Genomic DNA, 21251 nt, shown 5'->3' with positions numbered 1-21251 from the left:
TTTTCCATGTGTTTTTCAATCAGTTGTTATATTCCTTCAGTTTTCTGAAGATAGAGTTGACATACAGCACTATATAAGTTTAAGGTGTACATCACAATCACTTTACTTCAATGTCTTGTGAAATATTTACCACAATGTGTTTCATGAGCAATCATCACCTCATAGTTACAAAGAAAGCTTTTTCCCTAGGAGATGAACTTTCAAGATTAATTCCCTTAGTAACTTTCAAATATACTACACAGCAGTGTTGAGTAGTCATCACATTGAACATTACATCCCAGTACTTGTTTATTTTATAATTAGAAGGTTGTACCTGTCTGTCAACCAACTTCGTCCAATTATCTTCTACTCTGCACCTCTGGTAACCACAAATCTAATCTCTTTTTCTATGAGTTTTTTTTTTCCTTGTGGGAATTTTTTTTCCACATATAAGTAAAGTCATACCATATTTTTCTGTCCAGCTTATTTTACTTAACATAATACCTTGAGGGTCCATCCATGTTGTCACAAATGACAGTACTTTCTTATTTTTTATTGATGAATAGTATTTCCTTATATACATTTACATTTTACTTGTTCATTAACCTATTGGTGGAGACTTAGGTTGTTTTCATGTCCTGGCTATTGCAAAATCAAAATATATATCTTCAAAGTTGAGACAATTTATATTTATTGTCAACTGCATTTTTTAGTGATCATCTTTGAAAATGTTGAAATAATAAACTGAGTATACCTTGACACCTATCTGTTAGCAGAAACTAGTGCAGACATGTAGCAGTCCCCAACTGCATATAGAGAGTGTATCAATATTCCCCAAATCCCCTTACTTTTGCAGATCATGTTACAGCAACATATATTTGGACAGTTGTTAAAATTCACAGATCTTCAAAAGAGCATTTCTCTAGCTTATAAATGAATTAGCACTTCATTCATTCATTCATCTAAATTAACATTGCCCTTCTGGTAGTGACCACAACACTCCAAATGTGCTTTTGATTTATCAGATTAGAAAATGTTTAGCCCTGACTGGTGTGACTCAGTTGGTTGGGTGTCACTCTGCAAAGCAAAAAGTTGTGGGTTGATTCCTGGTCAGGGCACATGCCTGGGTTGCTGGTTCGAACCCTAGTCTATTCATACACAAGAGGCAATCAATAGGTATTTCTCTCTCTCATCGATTTTCTCTCCCTCTCTTTTTCCCTCCCTTCCCCTCTTTCTAAAATACATAAACAAAATCTTTAAAACAAAAAAGAAAATGTTTAATTGTCACCTGAAGACACACTTTTTGTCTTGAATTTATGTCAGTTCTCTTTTAGCAGTCCTAGTATGAGGGAAGAGATTTGGCAAATAGGAAACAATACCAAAACCAAAACTACCTGAAATTAGAACTTAATTTTGTGCGATTAAAATATGCTCTATTCATTATTGTAAACTAAAAAGGTTTTAGCCTTCTGCTGGATAGTTTGTCAAAAGGATGCAGAAAATCCCTTTCAAAATCTGAGATTTGGTGCTCCCAAAAGTCAAAATAAGTCACAAAATATCATCGCCCTAGCACAATGTTGAAAATCTTTGAAACATGTAAGTGTTTAAGAAATCTCTACTAGCAGTATACCCCATACACTGAATAACTGAATCACTTTATTTCATATACAGATTAAGAGTTCTAAGATTAAAATTAAATTAGAAACTTGATAGGAGTCAAAACAAAAAAAAGGAAAGAGACTTAGATAAATATCCAAAAGCACAGTAAATAAGGGCAATTTAATTGTAGGTGAAATAGTTTAAATTGTAATCGCTCCCTAAACAGTAAGAATTCAGAGAATCCAATTAATGTATATTCTAAAGTAGCTTCAGCTTAATACATTGTAAAGCTCAGCAATAGACATCAGTACAAGAGTGTCCTAGACTATAGACTTTACACCAAGTTAAGTGTGAAATGCATTCCTAACTGTAAATGTCATACAGCACCAGAAATGGTGAGCACCTTTAAACTCTTCACAGGATTTCTCCAACCCCAGTACTGTCACAGGACAGATGATTTTTAGTGGAGAGCCACTTCAGAAATGTCAAGATATTCATCTTCAAGTCAATAAAATGTAGTATATTAGACCACTTTTACACTGTTCAATTATTGACAGTAGTAATATATAGCACAAATGAAAAATTATGATGTGCCTGGAACTATGCTTTACACATGTGACATATTTAATACTCAAAACCTATACATTGTGGTGCTGTTATCACATACTCACTATAGATGAGTAAGCTTAAGTTACAGGGAATTAATTAATTTGCCCAGTGACTCAGAGATAGAATATGAGAGCCTGGGTTTCATCCAGATCTGTCTGACCCTAAAGCCCAAGATCTTAATCACTATGCTATATTATCTGCTTTACAAGTTAATTTATAGTCTTTTGAGGAAAGTATTGTCATGTTCCAGTGAACATAATAGCACTTGAAATTTAGTAGATATTCAATAATCTTTGAATATATACAATGAAACAATAGTGAGTATATTTTTATAAAACATGAAATTCAGAAGACTAAACCCAATAATATCTTTGAAAAATATTTATTCTTAGGAAATTTTGATTTTACAAATTATTTGTCAAATATGATTTGACAAATGCTGTTTGTTTTATCTAATGTTGATATGACTATTCACAATCAATTTGTGAAATTCTTTAAAATGTGTAACTATGATGTGTAATGTTGGCCATAGCTGTTTAGACAATATAGTGATTATTGACTATACCATAATAATATTGTTTTGTAGAAACAATTAAGAAGCAATATTTAAATTTATTTCTACAGACTTGTCAAATTGCGGATCTTGGAGTTAAGAGAAAATCACTTGAAAACGCTACCAAAGTAAGTGACTGTGTATTTTCTAAATTCTGAATTGTGATTTTTTTTAATAGTAGGAAAAAAATAACTATTTTCATTTTGGCTATACTTTGCCACTTTCACTAAATTTTTCTGTGTTTTTTCATAAAGACTGAAAAGCATACTATACTAAAAGAAATTAATGTTAAGTAAGAATGCATCCTGCTTTATAAAATCATATAATTATAAGGTAGGAAGAGTTCATTTAAGGTTCATGTCATAGTTGAACTTACACACCAGGAAACTACTGCATTAAAACAGAAAATTGATATTTTTAGGCTCAAAAACAATTTCAAAAGATTCAACCTAATAAGATGCTTAATTTTTCAAGTTAATTTATGGGTTGTGATAGTTTTCCATTTTTAAATCAATACTAGACAAAAATATGACATTAAAGTTATTGAAAAAATTTCCTAGAGATTCTATAATGGTTTGAAAAAATTTATATTTGTACATCCTTTCCAATTGTTCCTTTTCATTAGTCTTTTTAAAATTTGGTTTATATAAAAGCAGGACATTTTATGTAAAAATTAATACCTAAAATTTTATGCAATGTTTAGTTTAATGCAATATTTTTTTACCCTGCTCTGAGCTATTCATGTCTATTAAAAGAATTTTGTGTTATTAAAAAAAATATTTTCAAAAGTCAAAATTATTCAAAATGCAGGTGTTTTTACTCAAATGGATTAACATGACGTGTATGTTACAATTAACATGCAGGAAGTACCATGTTGCTATTATTACCTTCCTACAGTATTGCAGGAAAATATTGAGTACAGTGATTGATTTTTCAAAAATTGGCAAGACTTAAAAACTTCTCCTCTGCTGAACCAAAACTCAATTTTATTTTTTACTTTTTAAATCTTTTCCTTAAGCAAACTGGACTGAATTTTATCGATTTTTTTAACCAATATTTTAACAAAATACCTTCATGTACATTGTATGTATGCTATTATATATAAAATTTTTGTCAGTTCAATACAAAATTTTCATTAATGATATGGATTTCATTATGAATTTCATTCATTTTTTCTTTATATGCATAAAATAAAACATATGTTCATTCCTCCATAAGCAGAAGACAAAGAGAGAACATGAAAAAGAGGAAATATCCCTATAGCTGGAGACCCTGAACTTTAAGTAGCCACTCTCTCATCCACAGCATTATGCTTTAGGTCTGATAAAAGATGCTCTTCCAGGCTAGGGGCATAAACAGAGATGGGAGAATGATGGAGCATTTGTCTGGTTCTGCATTAATATCCTGTAAATGCAGCTCATGCCTCCATTTCCATGCACAGTACTTTAAATGTTACATTTAAAGCAGATTAAAACATGGCCAAGCAGAAACTAAACCATGGTGAAAAGCAGTTGTCCCCACTATGTACATTGGAATCAAGGAGAAAATATCGAGTGTGTGGAGAAGAATCCTTTTCCTTCTGCTTTCAGATAATGGTTTTGGTGTGAAACGTAAAATAAGTCTAACATAGGTTGTCATGTATTTACATATATGTTTAAAAAGTAAATTTTAAATATAAATTAAAGCATGGTCACATATTGCATTTATGGACTTTATGTCAGATAGCTGTAAGAACAGTTCAGAGTAATGAGTAATGCTCATAACTGGTGCACAGCTATTCTATAGGCTTTGAGATAGTGGTCTAGTATCAAACAATTAAAGTAAATAGAATAATATACATTCAATTATTTCTGGCCTGAAAAACATCATAAAGATGTGTAGAAATAGCTCTGACTAGTGTGGCTCAGTGGATTGGACATTGTCTCACAAAGCAAAAAGTTACCTGTTCGATTCCTGGTTAGAGCACACGCCTGGGTTGCATGCTAGGTCCCCAGCTGGGGGCGTGGAAGAGGGAACTGATCATTGTTTCTCTCACACATCACTGTTTCTCTCCCTCTCTTTCTCCCTCCCTTCCCTTCTCACTAAAAATAAGTAAATGGAATCTTAAAAAAAAAAGGATGTGTAGAAATGGCAATGGGTCTCCTTGATAGACAGTTAATTCATGTGTAACTTGTATAGTTGTTACAGTTTTTATATTTTAAAACATTTCCAAAGTTATTTTCAATCTAGTGTGTTCATTTTTTAACTTATAGACAAAATCTAAAGAACCAAAACCTGTGTAAAATATGCAGAAAGACCTATATCTTAGTTTTTAGTGTCTATAAAATGAGAATTGCACAAAAAAGTTCTGTCTTGAATAAAGGTAAACTATGTTTTCAGTAAGTATTATACACAGTACCTTCTGATCACCAATCTGGGCCTGTGACTGAGAGATATATGAGAGCTTTCTACTCCTCTTTACTTTGTACTTTCAACACAAATTTTTAAAAATGAAGTTTCAGGAAAAACAATTTAGCTTTATAGTAACTGCTTCAAGAAGAGAGAGCTCACACTTTCCTCAGGGATACAAATAAGATAAAGAGACTTCAGTGAGTCCTCAGTGATTTTCTCTTCTTTCTATCTTCTGTTTTAAAATATGTATGCCTGACAATCTGTGCAAGAGGTAAAATGTGAAAGAATTATGATATGCCATCCATTCAAATGTGTATCCCTTAAGTAAACTGATAGGAACATTTTGGTATGTGTAGATTCTAGTACATACTCTTTCAGTTATTAAGTAGAAGTTAGTATTATAAAATTTTATACTTTTTTGTGATCATCCTCTAGGTATATCAGTGGGAGAGAAAATTAAATATTTTATATCTACATTTGCTTAAAATCATTGAAATAGTTGGTCTTGATTATGAATAATAACTGAGGACTTTGAACATCTAAAGAAACTATATAACCAAAAAAGAAAAACCTTTAGATTTCAAGGCACATTTTTTGATAGCAGAATTATTCTCTCAATTATGGTATGTTTTTTGAAAACAAGTCAGAAATGCGTTTCTTCTCATTTTGATGCTTTTGCACTAGTGATTTCTCTAATTCTCATACCACAAATCATTGCACAGCTAGATCTTCCTTATACTTACAAGGGTGTCCAGCCCACAGCCCACGGGCTCCATGCAGCCCAGGATGACCATGAATGAGGCCCAACACAAAATCATAAATTTACTTAAAACTTTTTTTTTGCTCCTCAGTTTTTTGTTAGTGTTTCTGTACTTAATGTGTGGTCTCAGACAACTCTTCTTCCAGCATGGCCCAGAGACACCAAAAACCTGGACACCTCTTTAGATGTTGCTGCCCCAGAGGCTTTCCCTGATCTCATCTGTGAGGTTATCCCCTCTGAGGCTTCATACCATCTCACTCTTACATTTGATTTCCTTCATAGCATTTATGGTTCTCTGCATTATTTTTACTCTATTTACCCTGAGATGACCTCAGGAGAACCTAAGTTCCATTAAGGAAATGGTTTTCTTTTTTCTTTTATGTCACTGATAAATCTCCAGAGCCTACAGAAGTGTCTGGGCCATTGCGAGCACTCAACTCAATAAATAAACAAAAATGCACTCAACTCAAATAGGGAATATATGTCATGTGACCTTGAAATTTTGCAAGTTGATTATTTTCCCCATAGAAAATTACATGGGATAACAAATACCATAATCAGATGAGTCTTTGGTGAGCATCAGATAGAAGAGGACAAAGATAAATAATAGGGGGTTGCTCAATGGCAGGCAGCTGAGGCTTGAATTTTAAACTTACACACACATACACATACATACACACACACTTTCTCTCTCTCTCTCTCTCTCTCTCTCTCTCTCTCTCTCTCTCTCTCTCTCTAAGATATACATAATAGCTAAGGCAGGACAAAAGAAGAAAGTAATTTCAAATTAATTAAATTAATATTTATAACAACTAATGAAAATCCAAAAGTGGTATAACTTATTTCTTTTTTTTTTTTAGTCATTAAAATGTGGTACAAAATAGACAGGGAGAGGTTAAGAATAGTATGGAAAATGGAAAAGCCAAAGAACTTACACGTATAACCCATGGACTAAAGTGGGGAATGATGGTGGGAGGAGATGTACAGGGCAGAGGAGAAAAAGGGGAGAAAAATTGGACAACTGTAATAGCATAATCAATAAAATATATTTTTAAAATATTTTTTAAATGTGATACATTTAATCAAGGAACATAATATATGTCAAGATACAAAGAAAGACATAGGTTTTTTAAATGAAATTTAAAAACCATTTCCAGAAATGGTTTTCCAGAAATTTAGGAACCATTTCTATGGAAGTAACATAATAACATACAGAGTCTGGCAGAAATAACACTTGCCCAGGTGTGGTCGGTCTGGTACATGAACGTCTCCCATGAGATAGGCAGCAACTTGAACATTCCACCCAAAATGTCATATGGTGTACCTGAGCGTGATAGTGTTATGTTACAGAATTACATGCTCATGATTTTTTAATAAGTGATTTTTAATAAAAAAGGGACATTATTTGTGTTGGACACTGTATAAATGGTTAGTAATAGTGGTAAGTTTTACCTTCAAATAATTTTTTCATATTTATGAGAGTTTCTCTAATACCTTATTTAAAATATGGGCTGTTCATTATAATATGTTATGGCTATGACTTTGTTTTGAAAAAAAGCTAAGTATGATTTTATGTAACTGTGATGATTTTGAAAGTATGAAGTAATATAAAAAATAAACACAGATTAAGCTCATCTTAATGTTTGTATTTGTCCTGCCTTTTGAGTGTCCAAAGGGGAAAACTAGAAGAATTTGGTGGATAAGGAACTCTTAAAAGCTGTTGGAAGAAAGAATTTAGAGTGGAGATTTTAAACTTGAAGTGGTATCAGTAACAACTTCTTTTGGATCATGAACCCTTCTGAGAAGGGGAAAAAAAAAGGCTCTGGAATCTAGAAAAGTATTATTTCTAAAATTCCAACTGTGTATATTTCCAATATATTCATGGCCCATTTTTATTTTCCTCTGATGGTTAGATTATTTTGCATTTTTGGCAAAGTAACATCAACATACATAGCATACTATGAAAGAGTGCCAAGAAAAAGACCCTGTCAGTTTTAAAGTACCAAAATTTTTCAAATGAATAACTTTAACTATATAAATGTTTCTAGTATATGTTCTCAAAAGAGAATATTTTACTGAGCCTGATTCTACTTGGTTCATAAATAGAATTATATTCCACTATCATATATGAAATATCTGTAGAAAAAAATTATTAAGGAATAATTTAAAGAAAAATATTCCCAAGTAAATGCATAAATAATATTCTAAATCTACTAAACTATGAATGCTTGAAAACTAAGAAATAGTGTGTCCATGATACATGATTGTATTCCTTAAGCATCATTGTTTTTATTTAGTGATTTCCCTCTGAAAATAAAGGTAATCTCTACAATATCCCCCTTCTCTGAATGCCTAAGGACCCATACATAACATAACACACACATTCAAAGGTGTCAAAACATTATACCTTATCTAGACATGCTCTAAGAAAAAAGTCCCCCTTAAATTATAAATATAAATTAAAATCTGAGCTATAGTAAAGCACTACTGATGAAAGACATTAGATCACAAAAGTCAAGAAATAAAACTGAAAGACTATTTCAGATTGAATAATACTAGTGAGGCATTATAACTAAAAACAGTGATTCTGAATTGGTTCTTTTGCACACACACACATATTTATATTTATAATAAGAAACTAGCAAAACTTGCATGGAGTCTGAGAATTGGATGGTAGCCATGTATCAATGTTAATTTCCTAATTTGGATGCTTGCATTTTGGTTTGGTAGAAGAATATTTTTGTTTGTAGCAAATGCACACTAACCTATTTGGGAATGATGGAAAACCAGGGTTGCAGTGTACTCCCAAATATTTCAGAAAAGTCATATGTATAGTACTTTGGAAATTTTTGTAATTTTATGATTGTTTAAACATAAAAAGTTTTAAGATTTTCAAACATAAACTCTTTAAAATTAAAAAAGCACTATCTCATGGAGAAAATTACCAGCTTTATTTCTGAAACACTTACAGAGGTCAAAGGGAGAGTTGCATTTATGTACTAAAATGTTTAACTATTTATAAAAATGAGCATTTATATATATGTGAATAGTATGTATACTGTAGATTTATTTTTTCCTGCCTGAATGAAAATAAATATGCTGCATCTATAATTATCACTCAGATTTCATTCATTTGCAAATAACTTTTTTAGATTTTATATCAGTTCATTTATTCTTTTTAAGTAAGATTATAGGCAGACTTATAAAAATAGAATGTAGTTGTCACATTTTCCTTTTTGAAATCTCTTTGTTATCTATTCTACTATCAGTTATCATTGTCAGCATAATAAAGAAAAATTCAAAAATAATACATATTCTGAACTAGACAGGTGTGACTAAGCCATTTTCTATTCTCATTTCAGTGATTCTATTAATGAATTTATTTCTCTTGGCACTACTTTAATAAAATACATCAATAAGTTCCATGGTTCTATTGTAACAAAAAATCCTATTATCAGGCGTAGCTTATAAAGTAGGTTTTCAGTGTTAACTCTGTTTTTTGTGACTATAATATATAATGTTACAATGTGTTTTTATAATCATATTACCTTCTGCTTTTACCAATGTATACTGATTTATAAGACATGGTGTTCTGCTAAACCCATGCTACCATCCATTCTGGGTTGTTATTAAAAGTGAAAATTTAACAAGCTAGCTAACCAAGGATAATCATATTAGTGACCTCTGGTTGTAAAGAACTGCACTTAGAAATAGGTATTCTTTTTACTTCTTCTTACCTGGTCTTACACTTTAAATTCAAATGAAATAAGTGATAGTTATAATATGTTATATTTAAAACCATTCTATAAATTATAATGCACTGTAACAATATAAGTATTAGAGTCCCTTCTAAAATATCAAACATACACCTTCCAAAAATTCACAAAAAGGAAAGGCTATCACTGTCTGTCTTATAAACTAATTGTATTCCTTTTTAGCTTACTTTCAACAAAATTAGGACTAAGAATATTATGGTTAGCTAAGGCTGAGTCAAGTCCAGTGAGGAGCTAGGAGAGGGCACATAAGCCAAATAAAATCATGAGATTAAATAACTCTTTTCAATGCACTTCAATCAATACCCACTCTGATTCCTGATGATTCAATTTGCCAAAAGTTAAAAACTTTGTGATATAAAATAGTGAAGCTGAAAATGCTGTGACTTCAGTTTCATTAGCTGTCAAGGCTTAGCCTCTCATGGGACAAGTAGACTAGACTTAGTTCTGTTTCACCTGGGAAGAGACATAATGTACTTGAATGGGTATAAACTTTGCAGTCAAATCAACCTGGATTTGTACTTAGGCTCTTGCTGCTTGTTTATGAATTCTTTAATTTATTTGAGCCTCAGTGTCATTATTTTTCAAGAATACTGGTTGGTCATTATCTCCTTTAAACTATAAATTATAGTTTGGGTCATAGTTGAGAAAAGGAACTTTGTGATTATTTAGTACCAGAAAAATATTTAAATGAAGTACATGAGGTCTGTCCAGAAGGTATCCAGCCATGTAATATTAAAAATAGAGACATTTATTGAAGAAGATACAAGATACAAGAAACATTGTACACAGGACAATGATGCCTCAGTCCCCTTCAAAGTCCCCCTCAGGCACTTTGGGACCTCATACAGTTCTCCCAATTGCCATCTGCTGCCCCGTTGGATTTTTCTGAATCTCACTGATGGTCTGAAATCTCTTCCCTTTGAAAGGTGATTTTAGTTTTAGGAAAAGCCAGAAGTCACAGGCTACCAAATCTTGGCTGTAGGGTGGCTAAGTTACCTGGGTGATTTGATGTTTTGCCAAAAAATGCTGCACCAGATGTGATACCTGAGTGGGCACATTGTCATGATGAAGCTGCCAATCAGCACTTGCCCATAGCTGTGGCCTTCTGGATCATCCAAATAGTTTCTGTGGAGGAATGTTCAAGCTTAATGTAAAATTTGATGCAGATTTGATGTTCTACTTGCTCAGTCATTTAGAATGTGATGGCCACACAGTACACATGCTCATTCAAAGGGGACTAGAGCCCCCACTGACTAATGCAATGAAGTCATCATTGTTCATGCATGTGCCTTCTGGTCCATCCTCCTTGGCTGCCAGGTTACATGGATGTGGCAAAAACTGTTTTTGTTATATTAACAATGACTTGACGTTTTCCACACAGATGTCATATTCTGGCATTTGGAAAATGAGTGTATGCTCAGAAAGGTTGGCATGGGTGATATATATTTTATTTTTTCTCAGAAAAATCTTTTTATTAGAAAGTGATAGGAGGTATCTTTTGGTACTTTGTCTATAATAAAAGCTTAAAAATAATGCATGATGCTGTTTCAATTTTCTTATTTTTTAAACAGTAATGTAATAAGAACTCATATAAAGGTCTCTCATCCTCAATAGTGTATGTAAAAATTTTAAGTATCTTGTTATCAATTCTTAAATACTCTTTTTTTCTTTTTAAAATTGATAGTTTTGGTAAGTTGGACTAAAATGCTAAAAGGCATAATAAAAAATAAACCCAAACATTCAGCAAACATCAGGAGGACCATATCCACCATTTGTGACTTCATATATTTTTATAACTCCATTCACTGCAATTTTGAAAATTTACATAATTTAACGTAGATGATAGCTCTCCCCTTTATGGATAAATGTAGTCACTTTACTAAAGATATGTTCTGAACATCACACTCGTGTTATCTTAGTCTCAGTATCTTGGGCTAGAAAAATAAACAAAGACAGAAAGAACCTAGTTAGTAGATTTACTCCTGTGGTTTCAGATATAATCTCTCTGCTGGTGAATTCCAATTCCAATCCAAATTCCAATCCCATATTCCAATCCCATATTCCATAGCCAGATCTCAATTGGAATACTCACCACATAAAAACTGAAATTGTTTTCATCTTTTTCCTCTACCCATTACTTTATTGCAAAACCAAGCAGAAATCCCAGGCCTCTTTTTATACACTGCCTAATGACGGTTCCACCTACCTAATCCCAGAAATTAGAATTCTTAACCCACTTTTCCTCTCCTGTACCCCCAAATCCATCTGTCATCAATTTATGTCATAACTCCTCCTTCCTCTTATCTCTCCCACTGGAGGAGCTTAAATGGCACTTGCCAATTTAAAAGTTCACCATGACTACTCACAGTTTGCAGAAGACAAACACATCAAGACTCTTCATGCCTTGGAGTTAGTACTTCTGCTGTCTTCACCTTCCAGCATTCCCCATCCCACAGGGCCTCTCTGCTGTATCCAATACACAAGCACCTTTGTATCTCCAAGCATCTTTCTTGGAAACTTCTCCTTTCCTATCTGAAAAAGCAAATTATCCCTTAACTTTTCCATCACTTTTGCAGTGGAATTTGTCATAGATTCTGCATTCAGAGTGGTAGCTTTGAAAATCTGTTATCATTTTTCAAGATAAACTTTTCATAAGAATTTCAATCTAATTATAGTTTAACAGAAATTTAATAAGCCTAATCATGTGAGTCTTTTATATTTTAATTATGTTATTTGCAGTTCCAACTCTATAGTCCAACTGTTAAGTAAGCAAGGCTGAACAATATGCTTTTCCTTTATAATTACAAATTTCATAATAGCACAGTCTTAGCAATAGTGGGCCCTCAAGAGGTATTGGTAAATTGATTTTTCACTAGAACCCTTTTATAGTATAGACAGTTGCCAACTTATGATGGTTTGACTTACAGGTGGTTTTTGGTTTTTTTTTTTACTTTACAATGGTGCAAAAAACCCTACACATTCAGCAGAAACTGTACTTTGAATTTTAAATTTTAATCTGTTCCTTGGCCAACAATGTACAGTTCCATATTCTTTTTTGATATAGAGCAGTGATAGCAAAAAGATTTTGTCCAATTGGGAGCGAATGTAAATGTTCTGAGCATGTGTAAGGTAGGCTAGGCTAAGCTGTGGTGTTCAGTAAGTTAAATGTATTAAGTGCATTTTCAGCTTATGATAGTTTCAATTAACAATGAGCTTATTAGGACATACCCACATTGAAAGTCAAGAAGCATCCGTATTTTCTGCATCTGACAAGTGCAGAAAAAATTAAACTTCAGGATATATGGGTTATTCCAGCATTTTAAGGTCTCTCTACCATTCATGTTTTGATTTTTACTTTTTAAAAGGACTCTTGATAAGTAAACAATAGACTACTTTGTCATTGAGATTTGGCTCAATAATAAACACTAAAACAAGTGAAATATATCTAACCCTGCATAGATGTTCTATTTCCTTGTGTCTCCACTTTCCTTTCTACTCAAGTAGGGTTAATTCAAGTCTTTCAATATGTGAAATACATCATAAAAAAGACTTGATTTTCTGTTGAACGGATGCAAGGGGGATGATTATTGGTAATTGCTATAGTTTTTGACAGTTTTTGTGATATTTAACATCAATGCCTGAACAATATTAAACATAAAAATTCACTAGATTGTTCATTAGACTCCACATATGAGTGAATCATGGTATTTATCTTTCTCTGACTTGCTTATTTCACTTAGTATAATGAACTAACAAGCAAAATAGAGACAGACTCATAGGTGGAGAGCAGGATGAGAGCTAAGGCTGAGAGAGGTTAGGGGGTGGAGGGACTGAGGAAAAAAGACACATGGACATGGACAGCAGTGTGGTGATTGTAGGGGGGAGGAGGTTATAAGGAGACTAAATGGTAATGGAAAAAACACAATAAAAATTAAAAATAATAAATAATAAAAATTAACTTCATGACATTAATTTCTTCTAATGTATATTTTACATTTGATTTTAGTAATATGAGATTTTGGTTTATCCTTTCTTAGCTTTTAAAACTTATGATTTCTTCCTGTCATATTCCTAATTTTTTTATGTTTACTTTTACATCATTTACACTCTAAAAATCTCTAATCCTTATTTAACTATGTTGTATTTCTATTCATTTTTCCTTTATATTTAAACTTTTTAAAAATACATTTTTAAAAAGTTTCTGTTAACAGTAAATAATAGCAATATTTTTTCTAGTTATAAACACCCTATAGTTTTCTAATAAGAAATAAAATTAACTAGATTAAAATGCTATAACTTTTATCAAGCATTAGCTTTTTACTTTATGTTTGTTCTAAAAAGTTAGTTTAAAAATATTATGCTACCTGAATTGGTTAAAAGTAAGAATAGCACATTCTCTATTAAGGAATATTCAGTGACATTTTAGATAAATTACTTCCATTAAAATGTTATTAAGGCTATTGACTCTTCTGATTGTTGTAAACATTTCTAAATTAAACAAATTTCTAATACTAAACTTTACTTTGATTAAAAGTCTCATGCAATTTCTAAAAGCAAAAGGAAAAGAAGTTCTTATACTAAATAGAATCTTAAAAGCATCTCTTTAATTATTATATTCAATTAAATGGATACACATTTTAAAATATACTTATGTGCTTTAGTTTTATTAAAGAAAGATTTGTTATTTAGGGATCTATTTAAGAGAGAATATAAAATTAAAAAATATGAGTTTCCCACATTTGCTTTGCTTATATAACCTCCAATTCACTAAACAAGACATTTGAGACCTCAGTGTGACCTCTACTTCCCCTCCAACCACTCCCCTACTTAACTCACTAAATATGAGTTGTAGGTTTGTATCTCTGTACACCTACTGATAAGTTCTTACTACAAAGGACTTTATATCACATATGACATGAGTTTCTTATAAACCAGTTTGAAAATAACTACATGTACCTAGTGTGTACCTAATGTGACAGACACCATTCTAGGTGTGCGAGGATATAACAATGAACACAGATTCTCTCTTCTTCATTGACTTTCAAGCCTGGCAGAAGGAGACAAACCATTAACACATAAACAAATAAGTGAATAAGATAAGTCATTTTTATAAAGAAAACAGGATGATGTCATAGAAAATGGTTAAGTTTGGCAGGGTTGTTCAATTGGTTGGTTGATAGTTTTTGGTTTTTCTAATTTTGTTTTATTTGGGGGCTAGGCTGGCTAGGGAAGAACTTCATGAAAGGTGGCATTTAATCAAGTAAGATGGGGACAGAAAACTGAGCACTGACATTAGCAGTATATAGGTCACTGATAGGAGCCTGATAAAGGTATTTCAATGATGCATTAGGTGCAGCCTCACTGGAGTGGTGGCGAGAGGAGGGATTAGCAAAAGAAGACAAGTTAAACAAATAGAAATAGGTAAATAACCTCAGACAATAAAGATATGATGATGACATGGGAGACAGAGCAATATTCTGAAAGCCCAGCTTCCGCAGTCACCCCCAAATTTAGCAAACATTCCCTGAGCACTCACCTAAGGGGGCAGGATTGCATTGCCATAATATAAATAAACACAAAAATTAAAAGTGAGTTGAAGTATGACATTTAACAAAAAGAAACTAAATACAGACAACACCTTCATGAAGTTTAGCTGCAGAACGGAACCATGAGAAGGCGGCAGTTAACTGGATGAAAATACGATGTTGTGGAAAGGATTTTTTTTTAAGATGCATGATGCTAAAGCATCCTTGCAAGCTGTGGGAATAATCTGGTAGAAGCAGGGGAATTAATGATGCGGGAGAGAAGGGAAATAGTTACAAGAGTAAATTCTTGAGGAGGTGAGAGAGCGAGAGGCAGAGCACACATGGAAGAGGTAGCCATGGAAGCAAGGGTCCTTCTGACATGGAAACATAAGTGTCCTGGACAAAATGGAGATAAACAGATTGGTGGTTTGGGGGCGGAAAAAGGAAAAGATTCTCAACTAATTGCTTTGATTTTCTCTATGAAGCCTGAAGAAGAATCATCAGCTGAGAGTAAGTAGGGAATGTTGGAGATTGAGGAAATTAGAGAAAATGAGAAAGGGCAGTTCTCTTAAGACAGTAGGAGAGTGAATGTATTAGGGTGGTGTCCTGGAATTGTCTGACAATGTTGAATTTCCATTAGAAATTTAAGTTTATGTGTTTGAAAGATATCCATTGAGCCACATGAGCAGTCTTCTTCAGAATGTCAGATACATTGCTGCAGGCACGGCAGTCATCTGGCTGGGTTTTGCCAAGCATGTCAACTGAGGAGGCAGGGACAAGGGAACTTTGGCTTTTACAGGTGTGTGACTAGGGTATGGGACTACAGAGTCTAACACAGGTGTGGAGTGACTGAGGAAAGAGAAAAATGTTTCATTTTGGCCTTCTCTCCTTTTTGATGTATTATGAATTCTTAAAGTACAATCCAAATGTCACTTTGTAAGGTGTCTCCTGACACTTCAGGAACAAGTCAATTATCCTTACTCTACTACCCTAGCATTTTGTATATCCCTCTATGATAGTCTTTATCACATTGTACTGGGTTTGTTACATATCAGTTTACCCCCAAGAAAACAGAAAACTTTCAAAAGAAAGAACAGTATCTTGTTTATTTACCTTCATCCTGATAATGACATGAGGCATAAAGAAGGTTTTCAAAGAACATTTGCTAAATGAAGGCAGGTGGTGCTTTAGTGCCTAGAGAAATGCCAAGCAATTGACAGACACCTGATGAGTACTTGATTGATTGTGAGGAACAGAAATAAATAGGAACTTAAGCTCTGTGATAATTTCTCATTAAGCAATTGGTCCACTGCAGTTGCCTCTTGATTATTGAAAAGTTAACTCAAGCATAAATGCAGTGTTTTTCTGTCTTCTCATTGCACTTGCATACCTTTCAGCCATTCCATTCTTTGCTAGCCTTTAAGAGAATATACTACAGAGGTCAAAAGGGTATTGTTGTCTTGCAGGGTTTTTTAACTTTGGCAATATAGAGATGTGGCTTAAACTGACACTTTTAGTTATACATTGTCTTTATTTTCTTGGGTTAGTTAATAAATATGTCATTTATTTTAATTGAAAAAGTAAATGTCAATTTTACATACATTCTTTCACTATGTTTCTTCATAAGAAAGTGCTATATTTTATGTGGAATGAATTTCCATAACATTATGTAAAATTAAAATAATTCTAAAGAAGGGAATAATGAAGGACAGTGTCTTGTGAGGCAACATGGCCTCTTCTAGACTGCTAAATATTGTTGCCAGGGAAGCAGACCATGAACACACTGTATTCAGACACCTATAATGCAGTTATGATTTGCTGTAGATGTGTTTTAGCAAAGTCTCCAAGTTTACTGAATGCCTTCTGCTTGAAAATGTTTACAAAATCTTTAAATCTTCCCTAATGCCCAAATGCAGCTACTGCTCATTCCCTGATGACACTGCTCTCATAAAAAAAAAAAAAACAACAACCATAAATAGCTGGTAAAGAGTGTGTTCTATTGTAGTATTGAAGGAAGGAGTATTTAGTAGTTTATGATCTATCTGAAGCTGTGAAATAATGGAATTCTGTTCTACTTAAGTTATCACTAAGAAATTAGTATTTTTTTTTCATTTAGATATAATTCTGGATAGAAATTTTAGCACTTAACAAAGTTATTCACACTCTCATAGAATGAAGTATATCAAAAGAGTCTAATCCAAGATAAAGGCAGAACCAAACCTCAGTAAATTGTAAGAGAAAGTCAATGAGAAATATAAATTCGATTGATTTGGGCAACGGATAGCTGTTACCTTTAATAGAAACAATAAGAAATGTGAAATTCTTGCTTTAGCTGAAATTCAGTAATTTATATAATATTTTGTGTATTTTTATCAAATATAATGAATAACAATCAATATTGGTTTGTAAGTCAAATCTACTCCTTTAAAAAACTTGGCAGACACCTTGGCTGGTGTGGCTTAGTGAATTGAGTGCCAGCCTGTGAACAAAAGAGTTGCTGGTTCAATTCCCAGTTAGGGCACATGCCTAGGTTGTGGACCAGGTCCCCAGTAGACCTGTGGACCAGGTTGTGTGTGAGAGGCAACCACACATTGATGTTTCTCTCCTTCTCCTTCTGTTGCATGGGTCACCGGCCAGCAGTGACCACAGAACGCTGCGGATGGCTCGCCGAAAACACACGCGAGAAAAAACACATGCACAGAGACAAACTAGTTTCTGTGGGGAAGTAGGGAGGGAATGGCCACTCCCCCAGTGGGGAGCGCGCTGATTTATCATCCATACCTGCTTTTATTAGGCTCATTTTGCATAATAATTCAGGTAAAGTACAGTACTCATTAGGGGGAAGTAAGGAACTATAGAAAACAAGGAACTATGCCGGTCTATTGAGAGTCGGGGTAAAAGAGCTGTAAGACTTCAAACTAACTTCCTCCTTGGACCCCTCTCATTCAACTGAGAGTATTCTAAACAAAGAAGGTTTCACAGTAATTTACATATTCTTTCTTAGGCCTGATCACCCAGGGAATCTGCCCTTTTCAGCACAGAGCTGCACCACCCTGTCATTGTTTCAGGCTTAGGTGGAGCAAGGGAACTAAGGCAACCAAAGAGACAAGGAGGTTTTCTTCCAGACACTGAGAACTCAGGCCATGTCAAAGCCGAGGAGCAAGGGTCCATCACCCCCTTTTGCTGCAGCCCCCCAAGTCCTTCTTTTGGGGGGCCTCCCAAAGTGATCGTGCCTGTCTTAGGTCGTTCCCCCCTTGGGGAATCTTACCCGTCTTTGGCTAACCAACCAAGCTTTTTGGGGTTCAGTAATGAATAAAGCAGCAGAAGCAGCATTCCTGCCAGGGAGATAAGCTTTTGTCTCCTTGCTGGCTTACAGTTCCAAGGGCGTTCCCTTAGCCTTAGCCTAGGCAGGGGTTTCAGCTTCTGATACCAGTCAAGGGGGTTCCCAACATCCTTCTCCCTCCCTTCCCCTCTGTTTAAAAATAAATAAATAAAATATTTTTTAAAAAAAATCTGCCAGACATTGCATATTTTTAATAGTGACAAGGTTTTGAATAGTGATACAAAATTCCATGAAATAAACTGATTTTGTTTGCTATTTCTATTCTACCTGCAGAATAAGTAATACATAAGCAAATCAGCATAGTTTTAACTCCGACCTGTTTTTAAGTTGAGAACTTGGATGTAAGTATAACAAATATGATTAATTTCCTTAAAATATCTTCTATAATTTTCTGACATTTTTTTCCATCTGTATTTTGAAGCAGAGATGCACGCTGACTTTTCCCTCTGGTATTACTACATGAGATGAAATGAGAATATTAATTTTTGATACATCATAAACTCTTTATAACTATAACCTGATGCAATGAAAATCCAGAAATCTTTATTAATCTCATGCAGAATAAAATTATTGCTTGAAAAGTATGTAATAAAAAAATAAATAGTACTTTGGAAAAAAAGAAACAGCTATTAAGTGAGCTGCTTCAAACTGTTGGTGGGATTGCAGACTGGTGCAACCACTATGGAAAACAGTATGGAATTTCCTCAGAAAACTAAAAATGGAACTGCCTTTTGACCCAGCATTTCCACTACTAGGATTATCCTAAGAACCCTGAGACACCAATCTGAAAGAACCTATGCACCCCAATGTTCATAGCAGCACAATTTACAATAGCCAAGTGCTGGAAGCAACCTAGGTGCCCATCAGTAAATAAATGGATCAAAAAACTATGGTGCATTTATACAATGGAATTCTATGCAGCAGAAAGAAGGAGCTCCTACCCTTTGTGACAGCATGAATAGAACTGGAGAGCATTATACTAACTGAAATAAGACAGGCAGTGAAAGACAAATACTATATGATCTCGCCTTTAACTGGAACCTAATCAACAAAACAAACAAGCAAGCAAAATATAACCAGAGACATTGAAATTAAGAACAGGCTGACAGTGACCAGAGGGGAAAAGGGAGGAGATAAAGGGGGAAAAGGGTGAAGGGTTTATAGGAACCATTATAAAGGACACATGGACAATAACAAGACAGGGTGGAAACAGGAGAAGGAGGTGGGGAGGGCTGGGTGGGGAGAAGGGCTGTGAGGAGGGGTGTGGGGGAAAACAGATAACTGTACTTGAACAACAATAAAAATAATAAATTTTTAAAAAATGGTTACATCGCAAAAATTTTTTTAAACTTTTAAAACCCCATGCAAATTTCCAAAATACCCCATTATTTTAGAAAACCAAAAATTCTATTGGTAATGTATTTTTTTAGTTCCACATAATAAAATCTGGATTATTTTCTTCTTAATTCACCCTGTGTTTCCCTGGCTGCTTCAGGAGCAGGAAGGCTATCACAGCCAAGTGGTGGGAGCTTGGGCAAACCTGAATTCAAATCTCTTGTACCTGTGCTTGGTAGCAAGTGACTTAGCCTCTTTGAAATTCAGTTTTCCTGTAATATGTTTAGGCATTATAACTAATACAATATGTATACAGTAGTGTCTGCACATATTTGATGCATGAAAAATGAAAATGATTCCTAAGCTTGCAGAAGGAGGGAACAAAAAAGAAGTCAAAAGAAGCTTCCTGCAGGGGATTCAAATACTGCAGTAGTCTTTGCTCAAAATAAAAAGAAATTCAAAAAGAAGGAGGCCATACCCAGGCAGACTACACCAATAACACCATGCCAAAAGTCTTTTGATGTTTTCTTTTCTCTTTTCCCTTCATCCTTTGTGTTGGAAATTTTAAGAGAGCCTCTGGGTTCCAAGTTTAGCAATTCTGCTCCTCCTGCTTTGTCTGCTGGCCTCACAATGGCAGTTACACAGCAAGTTGCAACTAATGACTGCTCAGAAAGCCAAAGCGCTGGTATAAGACTCATCTGCCCTGCCCACTAAATCATGAGCCATAAGATATTTGCACCAAATCACCATGATGCAGGGGCCCATTTTGTATTTTCTGAGTTATCTGACCTATGGTTCCTGAAGAACTGTCCTCTGAGTCCTTTTACCCTATTTATTCTAGTAACCTGGCATTATGCCTTGCACACAGTTGAATACCAATCCATAATGGTTGAAGAAATGAAGAAATAAATGTCATTTGTTATCTCAGAAAGAATACTGGAAACCAGAAGGCCTGGTGATACATATATAACATAACTGCAACAAGAGGCCGTATTGTGTGTGTACCATGGCACAACACCACACTCTGAATAAGACATTGTGTGCCCCATATTCTCATGCTTAACTCTGGCAAACTTATTCAAGTCAAAACTTGAGCAAAATCTTAGGTAGACACATGGGTCATTAATGTGACTGAAGAAAGATGTATTTATAGAAACGATGTTTGAAAAATGTCAAAGTATTTTTTGTTTACACAATGAAAAGTGAAGATCTGTGTATTTTTAATATTGGCTACTATTAATTATTTTATGATACTTTTAAGGTCAAATAGTCAACTTTCTTTGCTATTTTTATACTTGCTTGATGGTAAATATAATATCTTTTATACCAGGGTTTAGGTCTATTATGTTTTCAGAGTGTTCTTGGCTTAAGTAAAATGATG

At 33.9% G+C, this 21251-nt stretch overlaps 1 protein-coding gene across 2 annotated transcripts in view; it reads left to right on the top strand.

Moving 5' to 3' along the window:
- Positions 1-21251, top strand: part of LRRC7 (leucine rich repeat containing 7) — a 495696-nt gene that overhangs the window by 244874 nt on the left and 229571 nt on the right. For both annotated transcript variants that reach the window (XM_045835283.1, XM_045835282.1), the window contains one exon: positions 2812-2868. In XM_045835283.1, coding sequence (XP_045691239.1) covers positions 2812-2868 — 57 coding nt within the window. The remainder of the gene's footprint in view (positions 1-2811; positions 2869-21251) is intronic.

This window comes from Phyllostomus hastatus, unplaced genomic scaffold (genome assembly GCF_019186645.2).
Source record: "Phyllostomus hastatus isolate PE091 unplaced genomic scaffold, TTU_PhHast_1.1 phas_contig_209, whole genome shotgun sequence".
NCBI classification, from domain to species: Eukaryota; Metazoa; Chordata; class Mammalia; order Chiroptera; family Phyllostomidae; genus Phyllostomus; species Phyllostomus hastatus.
This window is presented reverse-complemented; position numbering and strand designations above follow the sequence as displayed.